The sequence below is a fragment of the Eumetopias jubatus genome, unplaced genomic scaffold, assembly GCF_037043125.1.
Source record: "Eumetopias jubatus isolate StellerSeaLion01/CBP00866 unplaced genomic scaffold, mEumJub1_p1.0 scaffold_11, whole genome shotgun sequence".
Classification (NCBI taxonomy): Eukaryota; Metazoa; Chordata; class Mammalia; order Carnivora; family Otariidae; genus Eumetopias; species Eumetopias jubatus.
In genome coordinates this window covers 115,508,834-115,523,983 of record NW_028274817.1, presented here as the reverse complement: position 1 = coordinate 115,523,983, position 15,150 = coordinate 115,508,834, and the positions used below count along the sequence as shown (strand labels likewise).

General features: G+C 42.2%; 1 protein-coding gene across 1 annotated transcript in view; it reads right to left on the bottom strand.

The window, feature by feature from the left end:
• Positions 1-5,227: 5,227 nt before the first annotated feature.
• VEGFD (vascular endothelial growth factor D) overlaps positions 5,228-15,150 on the bottom strand; it is a 34,699-nt gene continuing 24,776 nt past the window's right edge. Inside the window, exons 4-7 of the mRNA XM_088028864.1 lie at positions 13,694-13,842; positions 11,766-11,866; positions 6,619-6,814; positions 5,228-5,823 (exon numbers count right to left, since the gene is read on the bottom strand). Coding sequence (XP_087884990.1) covers positions 5,700-5,823; positions 6,619-6,814; positions 11,766-11,866; positions 13,694-13,842 — 570 coding nt within the window. The 3' untranslated portion in view covers positions 5,228-5,699. The remainder of the gene's footprint in view (positions 5,824-6,618; positions 6,815-11,765; positions 11,867-13,693; positions 13,843-15,150) is intronic.

Here is a 15,150-nt window from a genome sequence, read left to right as displayed (position 1 = left end):
TGGTGCTTGGAGGTCCCCCAGGTCTGCCAGGCATACACTTTCAAGAGCAGATGCCTTCCTGAGCTCTTATCACTGGCACCCCTTGTAAGCCTGTACAAAGCCTATCCCCTGAAGATTTCAGCTCCTTTCTGATACCCTCCCCAAGCCTCCAGAGGGAATTGGATCCTCTTTTGTATTTTGATAGTACTTTGGCCGTATGCTAGTATAGCAGTTATCAGGTGATAGTCAAGTTGTTTGCCTGGCTGCCAGCCCCCATCCCCCTCAACCTGATTCTCGAAGGCGGGTCTTCTTGGGATCTCACATGGACTTCTTTCTGAAAACTGGCAATTGAATTTTCTTGTTAAATGTCTGTCCTCCTGGCCAGATAGTAAGCTGAGGCAGGGTTTGTTCCTGGTAGTAGACATTGAATAAGTTTTAGTTGTATTAATGAATTTTTTTATCTAATACCAGTACAGTCCCAGTACAAACATATTATATACCCAATAAAATGTATTAAAAATATTTTATGGAGTGTGCCATATAAAAATTACAGTTCAGGGGTGCCTGGGTGGCTCAGTCCATTAAGCGTCTGACTTTTGGTTTCGACTCACGTCTTGAACTCATGGGTCGTGCAATTGAGCCCAGCGTCCGGCTCAGCAGTGGGCGTTGGGCGGGGGGAGTCTGCTTGAAGATTCTCTCCCTCTGCCCCCCCTCCCTCTAAAACTAAATAAATAAATCTTTTTTAAAAATTACAGTTCAGTGATATAATTCAAAGAGCATTTTGATTGTAGGATTTGAAGTGTATCAGTGAGTTAACTTTAATGAGTTAAAGTTATTTAAGTCAAGTAGGAATAGATACGCTGCACTAATATTGAAGCATCAGAGAATAAAGATAATGAAGGCTCAAGGATACTTATTCAAGCTTAAATAAGTTGCAGTTGCTTGCCCAGATCGCACCAACACTACCAGATGCTACAGCATTGCTTTGGTCTCCTTTTCATTTTTGCAATAGGTTTTAAGACACAGGGTGTGGGCAGAGACCCTGGAAAGTATAATAAGCCCATTTCTTTTTTTTTTATTGATTTTTTATTTTTATTGTTATGTTAATCACCATACATTACATCATTAGTTTTGGATGTAGTGTTCCATGATTCATTGTTTGTGCATAACACCCAGTGCTCCACACAGAACGTGCCCTCTTTAATACCCATCACCAGGCTAACCCATCCCCCACCCCCCTCCCCTCTAGAACCCTCAGTTTGTTTTTCAGAGTCCATTGTCTCTCGTGGTTCGTCTCCCCCTCCAACTTACTCCCCTTCATTCAATAAGCCCATTTCTTGATCCCCTGGTTTGCCAGTGCCATAGTTCTGATCACAATACCCAGTTGAAATTCTGAGATCCTGATGCCAATACTCCTTCAAAAGAGTTGTGATCTTTCTTCAAAACAGAATATTTTCTACCTTTATCATCAAACATTTACTGAGTGCTGACTCTGTAGAAGACTTTGTGGGGAATACAAGGAATATTAAACATAGCCCCTATGTTTTAAAAGTTTTTTAAATCCTTCCTAGTTTTTATATACCTTTTGCCAATAGTAAAAAGCAATCCACTTTCCTTGAAATGTTCTTTTGTGTTTTAAATACTGCAGGATAGGCTGACCTTTATAAATAATTAATAAAGGCACGCTGTTGCTGAGTCTCTGTGGCAGGGGAGAGGGCTGAGAAAACTACAGGCTGTTCCAGTGAACATAAGCCGGTCATAAGCAGGTATTTCTGGTGGCATTTCCAGCAAAAGTTGAAGCAAACTGGTAGAGGATCTTACTGAGGAAAATGGACTTGATGTGGAGCCAGACTTGCAGCCGAAATGATATTTTCAATTAATATCTTGAGATGATTCACTCCTCATTCTGCTTCAAAAAGAAAGATAGGAGAAAATCAAAATGTTACAGCTGTGATTTCAAAGAGAACAAACATTTCCGTGTGCCAAAAAGAGAACCAAAATGCAAAATGGTAATCCGACCAAAGCCACCACAGGTCCTAGACTCTGTTTGTGGAAGCAGGGGGACATGAACTGGGTTCAGCTCTTGAAGAATGACAAAGACTAAGGGCTCCGCATGTGGCTAGAGACAGGAACCCAGGCTTGTAGGAGGCATTTACACTGGCAGGGGAGGCGTTTACATTGGCGGCTTTCAATGAACCACCTTCCAGTATTCACACTCTTTTATCTTATCCCCTCCGACACTGACTCCAGGCTGGGCTGTGTGACTTGATTGGCCAATGGGTCATCAGTAAATGAGAGGCAGCAGAAGCTTAACTAGTAAGTGCTTATGCACGGAGGAATGTCCTAATGGATACTCTCCTCTTGATCGCCAATGGCTATGCAGCAAAGAAGCTCAGGCAAGATACTGAATGATGAAAAGCCACCTGGAGAGAGGCCGTGGAGAATGAGAGTTCATCTTGGGCTTCCACAAAATTAATGCAGTACTTCTTTACTATTTATTGATTATCATTTATTAGGTACTTACTAAATGTAAGACACTGTTTTCACACTGAGGATTATGAGTAAATTAGACAAAGTCCAGCTCTTGTTGACCAAGTGACCAAATCCATTAAGGTCACAATTTTCACCAAACTACTACTTTCCTTGAAAGCCTTAAAATGGGGGCCTCCTGGCTGGCTCAGTCATTTGAGCGTGCGATCTTAATCTCGGAGTCACGAGTTCGAGCCCCACATTGGGGATAGAGTTTACTTAAAAAAAGCCTTAAAATGATTCGTGTCATCTCCTTTATCAAGTATCTCAGTATTTTAATCTCATCCAACTCTGACCATTATGCTGTCTAATCTGTTTCCAACTCTAAAGGGCCTCCTGCCACACCGCTTTCTTTAGTCACAGATTTATGATCTGTGCTGCCCTATTAATGCATTCTCCAGCCTTGTGGCTTAGATAATCAGAGACATCATGCATCACTCACATTTACTGTGTTTGCTTTAAACTCTTGAGACTTCCCACATATTTTTATTTTGCAACAAGTTGAGAGTTTTCAGCCCACATTCCAAAGCTATTAGTATGACAAGGACTCCTGTACAATGACCAGTAAATTCTAATAAGGCAGTAGGCCCGTTATCCCACCTCCACCCTGAGGACCAGCCTCATCCCAGGTCAGATGCAGCCTCGGAGATCCAAGTGCACATCCCTTGGTAGTTACGGAGAGTTAGAAGTGCAAAGGCAGACAGTAAATAGTTTTGTCCTAGCCCAGAATTCTCTATTATATCCCCATCTAAATGGCAGTTAGGAAGCTAGAGCCACTAACCAAAACATGGTTTGAGTTGGTTTTAGGGAAGACCCGGGAATCCAGCATAAACCAAGAAATTTGCTCACAGTCATGCTTCTCTCTTTCAGGATGATCCCTTTAATTTGTAAATTACATTATATTTTTCAAATTGTTTTCACTTTCAGTAATTCAAGTGAAGTTAGCAACTCTGAGAGCAAGGAGAGGGGATTATCACCCACATTTGGCAGGTGTGGAAACTGAAGATCCGTGGGGTTTCTCAGCCTCATAAGGAGATTAGGTGGCAGAGCCTGTCCTTGGATTTAGACTCTCTTTTTACCAAAGATAAGCAAAGTGACTCCTTTGTGCAGTGTCCCTCGGGCTGCCTGTCTGTCCCAGCTCTCAGGGGAATTTGACCAGCAACTACAGAGGAGGAGAGAGGGGTAGGAACTGAGTGAAGGAACACAGCTAGGAGTTGAATGCTAATGTGTTATGTACGAGCCCTTTCAGAAGGCTAGGAATCTAACAGGGAAACTAGAAGGAAGAAGGCCCTTTGGCTTGAAGGTTATAAAGCAGGGGCAAGAGGAACAGTGACAGGAGAGGAATGACTGGGCCAAAGCCAGCAAATGACAGAAGTGATAATGGCAGCATGATGGGGACTGGTCCCAAGCTAGGTCCAGATCAGCCATGTCCCCAGGGCAGAGACTGAGAACTAAGGCCAGGAAGGGAGCAGGGGCCCGGAGCCACAGGCCGCAGAGGACTTGGGTGAACGAGAGGAGAATTCAGGAACTGCTAGGGGCCCGGGAGAGGAAGGGCAGGGATTTGGGCCAGGATCCAGCAATTCTACTATGCGGCATCAGGAGAAACAAAACTATTTTGCCGTGTTTGTTGATCATCATCTTCCCCCTTGTTATTGTACAGCTTGGGTCACACAAATTTGATCCGGACAGTTTCCGGTTGTAAGGAGGTCGCACTGTATGGAGAGAGAAGCATGAACACAGCTATTTACAAAAGTGATGAAGTGTTGTAATAGATTGTGTATCTATCGATCTTTCTATTTCTGCAAGATGCTGGGGAGGGCATCCATTTTTAAGTTATTTGCTAAACAACTTGATTCTGTGCATTAACTTTTTAATTTGCTAAAAACACTTAATACTCGTAAAGCTACCTTCATTCTGCTAATGCCATCTAACTCCCTCCGGTTTACCAGACTTTCGGTAAAGTCTATGCCATCAAAAAAGTATTTGTGGGAATATTTTGGAGAAAAAGCAAGGGAAGAGGCCCATGCTCCCTTCCTGGGTGGCCATGGGGCAGAGAGAAGAATCCCTTGGCCATGAGAAGGGAGATGTGAACGACCAGAGAACCAGTGCACAAAGTTGGAGCCGGAGGCGCCCAGAAGACGCAAGTTCTCAAAGACATCAGGGGTTATCAGTGGGCTCTCCTCCATCATGAGATGTGGCTCAAGTGAAGTCAAATTGAATCTCAAAGCAAAGACAGCTGATTCTTGGGTCACACTTGCTTAACCGTATGTATGTATGTATGTATGTATGTATGTATGTATGTATTGTTAAAGATGTTATATATCTATGACAGAGAGTGCGAGCATGAGGGTGGAGGGCAGAGGGGGAAGCAGGCTTCCCGCTGAGCAGGGAGCCCGATGTGGGGCTCCATCCCAGGAGCCCAGGATCATGACCTGAGCTGAAGGCAGACGCTTAGCCTCACTTAGAATCTTAAACTTTCTGAGAGCTACTCCCGGGGCTTCCCCAAACTGACATCAAGTTTTGTTGTGCCCATGTCTCTCCCCATCCCTCCCCCTTCTCAATTCCTTTCTCTCTTCAAAACGTGTTTTTGTCCTTTGGCATAAAATTTAGAGTGATACCATATTAAAGAACACAAAATTCCATGGCCTGAATAATTGTGTTTATTTTCTTTAAATACACTTAAATATGAAACAACAGACAGTAGTTCAGTAAACTCGAAACTACAAGCTGGACAGTAATCAGAAAATCAGGGCTGATCCTACAAATCAAAATCTGCATAATAAAGAGTCAGAATGGTTCACAAGAGAGTTGCATTAGCAAAGGACTTGGAGACTATAAAATTGCCTCATGGGCTTGGAGTAATCAATTATATGGCCCCACTGATTCTAGGATGATCAGACCCATTTCATTCACCAAAAAAAAAAAAAAAAGAAAGAAAGAAAGAAAAAGTGTTTACACAGGTCCCCTCCTCTCCATTCTCGGTATGCAGGGCCATCTCAGTTGGAAGACATCTGTCAGTGAACCAGGGAATCCTCAGCTGGTGTGCAATGGAAGGGTGATCTGGAGTCACTGTGGGACTGGGTAAAATGGATTTTTTTGTAGTACCTGGGGGGAAAAAAAGTGACAGCAGCTTGGCAAAGCAGCATGCTGTTTAAAATGTCAGGGATGGGGAACTTAGGAACAAATCTGAGTCAAGGATTTTCTTGACCGTGGAGCCCACAGGCAGCCTTCTTCTTTAGAAAGCGGCAATGCTTTGCACATGCTGGTTTTCCATTTGCACATGTTCTGGTGTGAGAGGGACATCTGTCCTCACAGCTGTTGCAAAAGAAAATAAACATGACAATTCAGAATCAAGGACTACATTCAAAGGAATAACTCTGTTCTGATTTGATTACATTTATCCAAGTGAATTTTCCAGATATGTATTGAAAATGTCAATATAAAATCCTGAATGGTTATTCCACATGGATGCAAAATGTATGAAAGCCCAAACGGTAACCTGTAAGGGTTCTACTAATCAATGAATTTCTTGCTATATAAATCCAGTGCCAGCCCCTTCTTCAAAGAAAAAACAAACATAGGTAGGTGGACATATATGGAGAGAGATCAAACCAAAGAGTCTGCTGATCTGAAACTCACCCCCCAAATAATTGTTTAAATCTCATCAATTAACTTTTTGCTGAAGATCCATACCCAGCAATAGCAGGCAGGATTTCCTTTTTTTTTTTTTTAAGATTTATTTATTTATTTATTTGAGAGGAGGAGAGGGAGAGAGAAAGAGAGAGTCTCAAGCAGACCCCCCAGTGAGCGCAGAGCCTGACACGGGGCTCGATCCCAGGACCCCGAGATCAGGACCTGAGCTGAAACCAAGAGTCAGCCGCATAACCAACTAAGCCACCCAGGCGCCCCAGGATTGTCTTGCTTTCACACTTAATCATCACTCTATATACTCTCACTTCGTCCTCAGTTGCCAAACCTCTGTTTTACTATCCAGAAAAGGGGCTTGGGCACTGCGAACAATGCTTTAAGAAGGAATCTCACCAAATCGGAAGGGCATTCACATTCAGTGTCAGTGGGTCAAATGACGATAAAAGTGAAAATGCCTCTGACCTGCAGGTTTCTGCGTGAAATATCTTGTGCTTCTGGCAGCAGCTCTCCAGGGTCTCTCTGCACTCCATGCAACTGCAGTTTTCTGGGTGCTGGATGAGATCTCTGGGACACAGCGTCTTACAGACACACTCACAACGATCTTCGTCAAACTTCATGTGCGGCCCGCAGAGAGCCAGTTCCTGGAGATGAGAGTGGTCTAAACGGAAACAGAGAAGGGTTGCTCAAATGGCTGCAGCACAGATAAGTGGCATCGAAGCGGCTGTGTACTTTCCATTATTCTAAAAATAACTGGGGTTCTCCTAACCCCCTTTCCTGTAGATTCTTGCTCCCTCATCTTTTCACGTGGTGAAGGACGTTCACCTCTGATTTCATAATACAAACACTGAATTCATGTGTTCTCTTAAGTTGGTGAGAAAGAGGCTATAAGCTGACTATTTTCGATAGCATTTTAAAAGAGATTTTTTGGTTGGTGACTTGGTACAAAATGCAAACTTTCACAACCAAGTATTAGGAAGAAAACATAGGCTAGCTAAGAATTATGAGTCTGGTCCTTCCCAGTTTTTTAGACGAAGATTAAAAGGAGGGAGGAACAGAGGTATTGGCATGATAGAAATACACCTCAGACCTTCCAGGCTGTGGACAGAAACCGTGATGTAGTTCCTCACCACGGATCACAATGCTGTTATAAAAGATACAACAGTGATGATAAACTCTGATTCCACAGACATCTGTTGGAAGAATACGTTCAGCTGAGAGGAGGGTCTGAGAGGTTTTTGACACACTGAGTTGACAGCTATTTCTTCTAGAAAGTGTACACAACAATTGGGTAACTACCACTCCATGTCCAATTCTGATCATCAAGTTGACATTCAGTGCAGGAAATGGAAGAGATAGAAACTTGGAAGAACTTGACTGTGACACTTGAGCATTCTTGAAGGTTCACAGATCTTGCCATCACAAGTTTTACCCCTTCAATCCATTTTCCACAATATTATCAAATGCAAATCTAATCACATCGCTCTACTGCTTTAAGTTCCTTAAAAGTTTCCCAATAAAAGACTATCTTCCCACCAGGACATATGAGACCCTCCATAAACTAGATCTTACTAACCTCCCAGGCTCCTCTCTCTCTCTCCCCTGTCCCCCACTTCATATGTATCCTATGTTCCATCCATACCAAATTATACTACTTTTTGTTCCCCCGATATGCCAGGGTCTCTCAGCTCCATGCTTTTGGCCTTGCCCTTCTCCCTGCCCATCAGGTACCTCCCCAGGTATCTTTCCCAACTTCTACAAGTTTAGCTAAGTGCCCTTACCCTGTGCGTATTTCCACCCTGTCCTTTCTTGCACTGTTTACATTTGTCTATTTCCTCTATGAATTAAAAATGCTAAAGGTTATAGGAATCAGAGCTCATCATTCTGACATAAAATAGGCACATGATGAATGTTGAGTTCATCTGCTGTAATAAAAGGGTCCTGAAACAGGCTGATGTATGAAGACTCTGAAGAATCCCAGCCATCGTTCCAAGACATCGAGTTAAACCATACGTTCTTGTCAATATCTGACTGCTGATAGTATATCAAAATGGCAATCTCATGTTGTCTAACGTCATAGTTTTAACCGCTCTGTGGTTGATGATATTCAAGGAACCAGGTGGAAAAGGTGTTGGAAGGCTAGATCTGGGGAGATTCTTGGAATTGCGTGAAGAGGAGAAAGGTGAGCTTTGTAAGCCATATGCCAATGAGGCATATGCCACTTTGGGGCAAGTTGAGAATAGGTTGTTCCCATTGGATATTCTTTTCTGCCTTGTCAAAGATTAATTGACCATATAATTGTGGGTTCCTTTCTGGGTTTTCCATTCTGTTCCATTGATCTCTGTGTCTATTTGTGTGCCAGTACCATACTGTTTTGATGACTACAGCTTAATAATATAACTTCAAGTCTGGAATTGTCCACTGATTGATAAATGGATGAAGAAGAAGTGGTATATATGTATACAGTGGGATATTATTCAGCCATAAAAAAGAATGAAACCTCGCCATGTGCAACGACATGGATGGAGCTAGAGAGGATAAAGCTAAGTGAAATAAGTCAGAGAAAGACAAATACCTTATGATTTCACTCTTATGTGGAATGTAAGAAACAAAACAAGCAAAGAGGAAAAAAAGAGGGAGAGAGATAAACCAAGAAACAGACTCTTAACTCTAGAGAACAAACTAATGGTTACCAGAGGGGAGGTGGGTGGGGAGATGGGGGAACCAGGTGATGGGGATTAAGGAGGGCACTCTCTGTGATGAGCACCAGGTGATGTGGAATTCAAAAGAATTGCTGAATCACTGTATTGTGCACCTGAAACTACTATAACAGTGTATGTTAACCATATTGGAATTAAAATAAAAACTAAAAACAAAACAAAACAAAACAAAACAGATTGTTAAAGGACAGTTAAATAGCTCTTAAAAGACTAGCATGATTCACTGGGTGGCAGTAGAGATTCATTCAGACCACTTCCGGTAGAACCAGTGCCCTTCCGGTGCTTTAGGGAAACAGTCCCCTAGGTGTTTGTTGAGCTATAGCAAGGTAGTTGGCAGAGGCTGGTTTGAATCCCTATAGGGATTAATTAAAAGTAACAGAGACTGGGGCACCTGGCTGGCTCAGGTGGTAGAGCATGTGACTCTTGATCTCAGGGTCACGAGTTTGAGCCCCACTTTGGTGTAGAGATTACTTAAAAAAAAAAAAAAAAACAAGTAACAGAGACTGGGTGTAGGAGAACTGAGTGAAGCAGCAACTAGCTAAGGGTGATACCCTGAAGTATTATATATTGATTTCAATCCTAGGGAGGTTGATGATGGAATGCCATGAGTTCTGTTCCCAGCCTTGTTTCATTCATCATTTTTCTCAATAAGCTCATGGACTTTTTCCAAATAAATTCTTGAAGTTGTGGCTATCTGGAAGAATTTAAAATAGAAAATGAGGACTCCCCAATTTTTCTTTTTTCTCTTTTGGTATTGTTTGTTGTAACACTTTAAAGCTATGACCTGAATCCAGTGAGATGAAATTGAACTGGTCTTGGATTCACTAACCCACACGTGCTCGCTCATTCAGGGAAGAAAAGACATTGTAGATGGAGAAAAGGCAGTTGGCGTAACAGCCACATAATGTGAAAAGGGTGTTTAGTGAACAGTAAACTCAGTATATGTCATCAGTTTGACGAGGCCACTGGAAGAGTGACCGTGATCTAGCTACCCCATGCCTCTCACTTCCATCACTGCTACAACTTCCCCCAAAGTCCCCTGCTGCCTTTCCTGCCCTGGGCCAACACATCCTCTTCGACTTTGTCACTGGTGGAGTGTGTTAAAATTCAAATCGGTGCTGCCATGGGGTGCCTGGGTGGCTCAGTCCATTAAGTGTCCGCCTCTTGGTTTCAGCTCATGGCTCGGGAACTCATGGGTCATGAGCTAGAGCCCATGTTGGGCTCCGTGTTCAGCGGGAAGTCTGCTTGAAGATTCTCTCCCCCTGCCCCTCCCCCAACTCATGTGCGTGCTCTTCCTCTCTCTCTAAAATAAATAAATAAATCTTTAAAAAAAAATTCTAATGGGTGCTCTCACTCTCCGGCTTGAACCAGTTGAAAGGTTTCCCTTTGCCCTTAGCATCACATCCAATCTCTGGGACAAGGTGCCCAAGGTCCCCTGTGAACCTCTCCAGCTTCTCTCACATCTACCCAGCCCTCTCCCGTTATGTTCGCACCACGCTGAACTTTTTTTTAGCACACTGACATGCTACCTTCTCTCACTTCCAGTCCTGAGCCCTCATGTTTGCCCTGCTCAGAGTTCTTCTCTCCTTTCCTCAGCACACACGTGCACCAGCTGAGTCCCTCCCCGCCAGGATATCTCCTTTATTAACTGTATATTGATCGTATGTTGAAATGATTCTATTTTGATATGTTAGATTAAATAAAAATATATAAAAATTAAATTTACTTGTTCCTTTTGACCTTCTTAATGTGAGTACTACAAAATGTAAGTTACATACATGACTCTCACTGTTGTTCCATTGAACGGTCCTGTTCTGGAGAGAGAGACTGAGGTTCAGGATAGCTTACTAACCAACAAGAGTGTGCCCAGGGTAACTGGGCTGCCTCGGTGGGTGGCAGGCTTCTCCATGACTGAGGTATATTCTAGCAGAGGATAATCTGAACACTTGGCGGGAAGGATGTAGATGACATTCAAAACCTGCATGAGCTTTCATGAAAGCATTCAGAAGGAAGCTGAGAGACAGAAGTCTAGAAAATAGACTGTTATTTATGGTTTCTAGGACAGTATTGCATAGAGTTTAGTCCTTACAGAGTCTTGCTTGTAGATCATAGTTTAAAACAAGCAAGGTTCAAAGTGCACGACTCCTTGTGATTTTTTTCAGTGGAATCCTGTCAAGTTCTCCCGGAAATCAATTTTAACAATGCATTCATTTTCAGCCAAAGAGTCATCACCAAACAAGACAGCATTACGACTTCTGAGCCGTGACGACATTTGGTTCCCAACTCCTCTCAGCCCAATAGCTAGCCATGTTTTGCTTTTACTTTGCCCTAGTTTCAGAAAAAGTTTTCTCCTACTCCCCCTTTTTTTTTCTCAAATAATTGGCCTGTTTTCACATGCCACCGTTGAAAGAAACCAACAAGTCTAAAATTACTTTATGTTCCTGTGAGACTTTTATACAAATCAATTAAGTAAAATGTGGTTGACTAGTGTTTAGCTCCGAAGTGGCTTTCATGAAAGGCTACCAGTGCCTTTCAAATCCAATGCTGTGGGATGCTCTAATCACTGGGCTTTTCTTCAAGATTAAAACGCAGAGTCATGCATCGGTAGACTTACTGTATAATGAGAACACAGAGGGCTCTGGAACCTGACTGCTTCTATCACTCTTAGCTGTGTAATCTGGAGAAAATGACGAGACATCTTGGTGTGTCCATTTTGTCATTGCAAAAAGAAAGGGGTAATAATAGTACATTACAGATTGTTGTGAGGATTAAATGAGTTAATACATCTAAAAGGCTTACAACATTGCCGGGTCATAGTAAGCACTCAATAGATGTTAGTTACAATTGTTATTTTTATTATTACTATTATTATTTCCTTACTGTTATCATTACCTTCCATTCCAACAAGTGGATTCTCCTCCTGTAAAACACATTTACATTTGTCGCCATCCCACAGCATGTCAATAGGACAGAGTTTCTTAGAATGGGAACAGCTAGGAAAAGAAAACAATAAGCCAGATTTAAAACCTTTCAAGGGCAATCATACCTTTGGGGCATTTTTAAAAAAAATGTTGATTTCTGAGTGGAGAAGAGTTAAGATTTTTAAGGAGCTTAATCCACATTTATGAACCGTGTGTGATTAGATAGTAATTCTGTAAGCACAAATATTCTATTAGGAAACTAAACTGTAATTTTGGACATTTATAATCTTTTAAAGAAGACTACTGTTAAAACGGTGCAAATTAGCTGTCGACAGAGCTTATTTACCAAAAGTAAACATTGTCCTGACATAGCTCTTAAGCACTACCTTCTTTAAAATGGAGATAAGGGGCGACTGGGTGGCATAGTCGGTTGAGCACCCGACTCTGGATTTCGGGTCAGGTCGTGATCTCAGGGTCATGAGATCGAGCCCCGTGTCAGGCTCCACGCTGGACGTGGAACCTGCCTAAAATTCTCTCTCCTTCTGCCCTTCGCCCTGGCCCACACACATGCTCTCTCTTCCTCTCTCAAATAAATAAATCAATCTTTAAAAATAAAATAAAATGGAGAAAAGAACACTGGCGAGGACAGCAGGAACAACCTGAGGATAAATGTTCTTTTTATAGGAGCTTTCTTTTTTGCTTGAGAGCAATAGAAGTGTCTTTTTGGCTCAGTAATAACTAACATAAGCACCAGCTCACTCCACTTGCCACCCACCCAATACTTTGACTGCTCTACTTCTGCAAGATCTAAGTATCTAACTTAGTTACGTTAGGTTTTCGTTCACTGGCATTTGCCCTTTGTTTCTCTTTACGGAATTCTTCCCCCCCCCCTCAAATCAGTGATTCTTACCTTTGATTTCAGGATACCAGGGCGTCATAATTTGTCTCATAAAGAACCACAGATTACTCTCAGGAAATTTCAAAGTCAAACTAATTTTAAGCCATTTCAATTTAAAATAAGACTTTTCCATTTGGTACTCTTAAGAGGAAAGTCAGAAAAGTCACCAGATGCAGAGAGTTTTGCCACTCTCAGGGACTTTGGGAACCTCCCCCCTCCCCCAGTTTTGGGAGTTAAAAGGATAAACAGCCGGAAATGAGTTTCATGTAATGCTTGTTCTGGAATAGGGACATGAGCCAAAGTTGAGGCTGTAGTAGAGTTGTACAACTACACTGGACTATGCATATTAAGAACAAAGGTTTCAGGGCATCTGGGTGGCTCAGTCAGTTAAGCATGACTCCTGTTTTAGGCTCAGGTCACGATCTCAGGGTCGTGAGATCAAGCCCCGCGTGTGGCTCCATGCTCAGCTTGGAGTCTGCTTGAGTTTCTCGTTCCCTCTCCCTCTGCTCCTCCCCCCACCCATGCTCACTCTCTCTTTAAAATAAATAAATAAATCTTAAAAAAAAAGAAGAAGAAGAACAATGGTGTCTAGGGGCGCCTGGGTAGCCCAGTTGGTTAAACATCTGACTCGTGATTTCGGCTCAGGTCACGATCTCAGGTGGTGAGATCGAGCCCCACATCAGGCTCTGCACTGGGCATGGGCATGGAGCCCACTTAAGATTCTCTCTCTCCTTCTCCCTCTGCCCCTCCGAACCCTATCCCACCCCCTGATTTCATACGCGCACACGCACTCTCTCTCCAAAATAAATAAATAAATAAATAATAAATAAAATAATTTAAAAATAGAACAAAGGTGTCTATAAGTAGATGGGTAAGTTCGTAACCACTGAGCTTTTTGGTCCTACTGCAATATACATCTAACACCTAATTAATGAAGTATTCTCCACATACAACTTTAGCAAACGCAAGAACAAACATAACTGAATACAATAAGTGCTTACTGATCTTCTTCTGGGATCTGGATGGATCTTCTGATAATGGAGTATGGGTGGCGGGGAGCCGTTGGCAAGCACTTACAACCTGTATGGTTGGCAACTTTAACAGGCACTAATTCAGGTACTGAAGTCAAAGGCACTGATATCTCAAAGAGCTAGAAGAGAGAAAGAACCATAACACATATATATTGTTAGATAATAATTTCTATAGTCTGCATTTTTGCCTTTGTCCTTTATGGTAGTGACTTTAGCAAAGCTGTCCATTAACAATAGAACTAATAAGGATAAGGGCTGGCATGACGGAAAGGATGCTGGGCTGGGAGTCAGGAGACCGGGGGCTTACGCAACGTTACCAAATATTTAAGCTTGACCAAATCTCTTAACTTTTCGGTGTCACTGGTACCCCTGTAAAAGGCACTGTTAGTCCCTGCTCCTATTTGAAATGTGAGTGTAAATTATACGGACTAAATGAAATTATAGCTATGAAGTTTCTTTGAGACCATGGTGAATAGATTATTGCGTCCTTTCTTTCCTTTTCAGTCCTTTGGACTTGGCTATGTGACTTGCTTTGGCCAGCAGGATGTTAGCAGACATGACACAACTATAAACTTGAACTGTGTGTGGCTTTGTGGGCTCATTATCTCCTGCGTATGCTGTAGCCATGAGAAGAGCATGATTTGGCAGGTGTGCTGGCCGAAGGGATGGGAGACACAAGGAACAGACCTGCGCTTAACCTGTAGCTTGGAGTCAAGCCCAACTGAGCCCACTCGAAACTAACTGACCCTTGAATACATGGGTAAGAATAAGTCATTACTGTTTGAAACCACGAAGTTTTAAGAGTGTGTATTACACAGTAATACCTGACTGATACAAGATCATCGTGCCCAACCAAATAATTATAGGTAACATGAATATCATTCTTTCTATGTTTCTATATGCCAGGTCCTGTTTTATATTAATTCATTTACCCCTTATAACAACATTACAGGGTGGGTTTTTTCTTTATCCACCTCCAATTCTACAGGTGGAGAAACAGATGTACAGAGAGGTTACATAACTTGCCTAAGGCCACATAACTATTTATTGGAAGAGAGGGGATTTGAATTCAGGCAGTCTGCTCTAGAGCCAGAGCTCATACTCTTAAGAATATGCCTTATTACTTTTTGGAACAAAATGTCCATGACCCGAAGAAGCAAGGTGGGATCTTGCCAAGTAGAATTCAGAGAAATGTCAATTACTTTGTTTTTAGACTGGTTCTATGGATAAATCTGAACTTGATTTTAGTGTTCTGTTCATTCAATCCCCATTCTACTACACAGAGTATTCATTTATTCACTTAGTTTCAAAGATGTATTTCATCAGCTAGCCCATAACTTTGGGGTGAGAGGTAGTTTTTTTCAAGCCACTAAAATGTTCAAGTGTGCATATTTGGAAAGGAAAACTGCTGTAGACTCACACTTAAG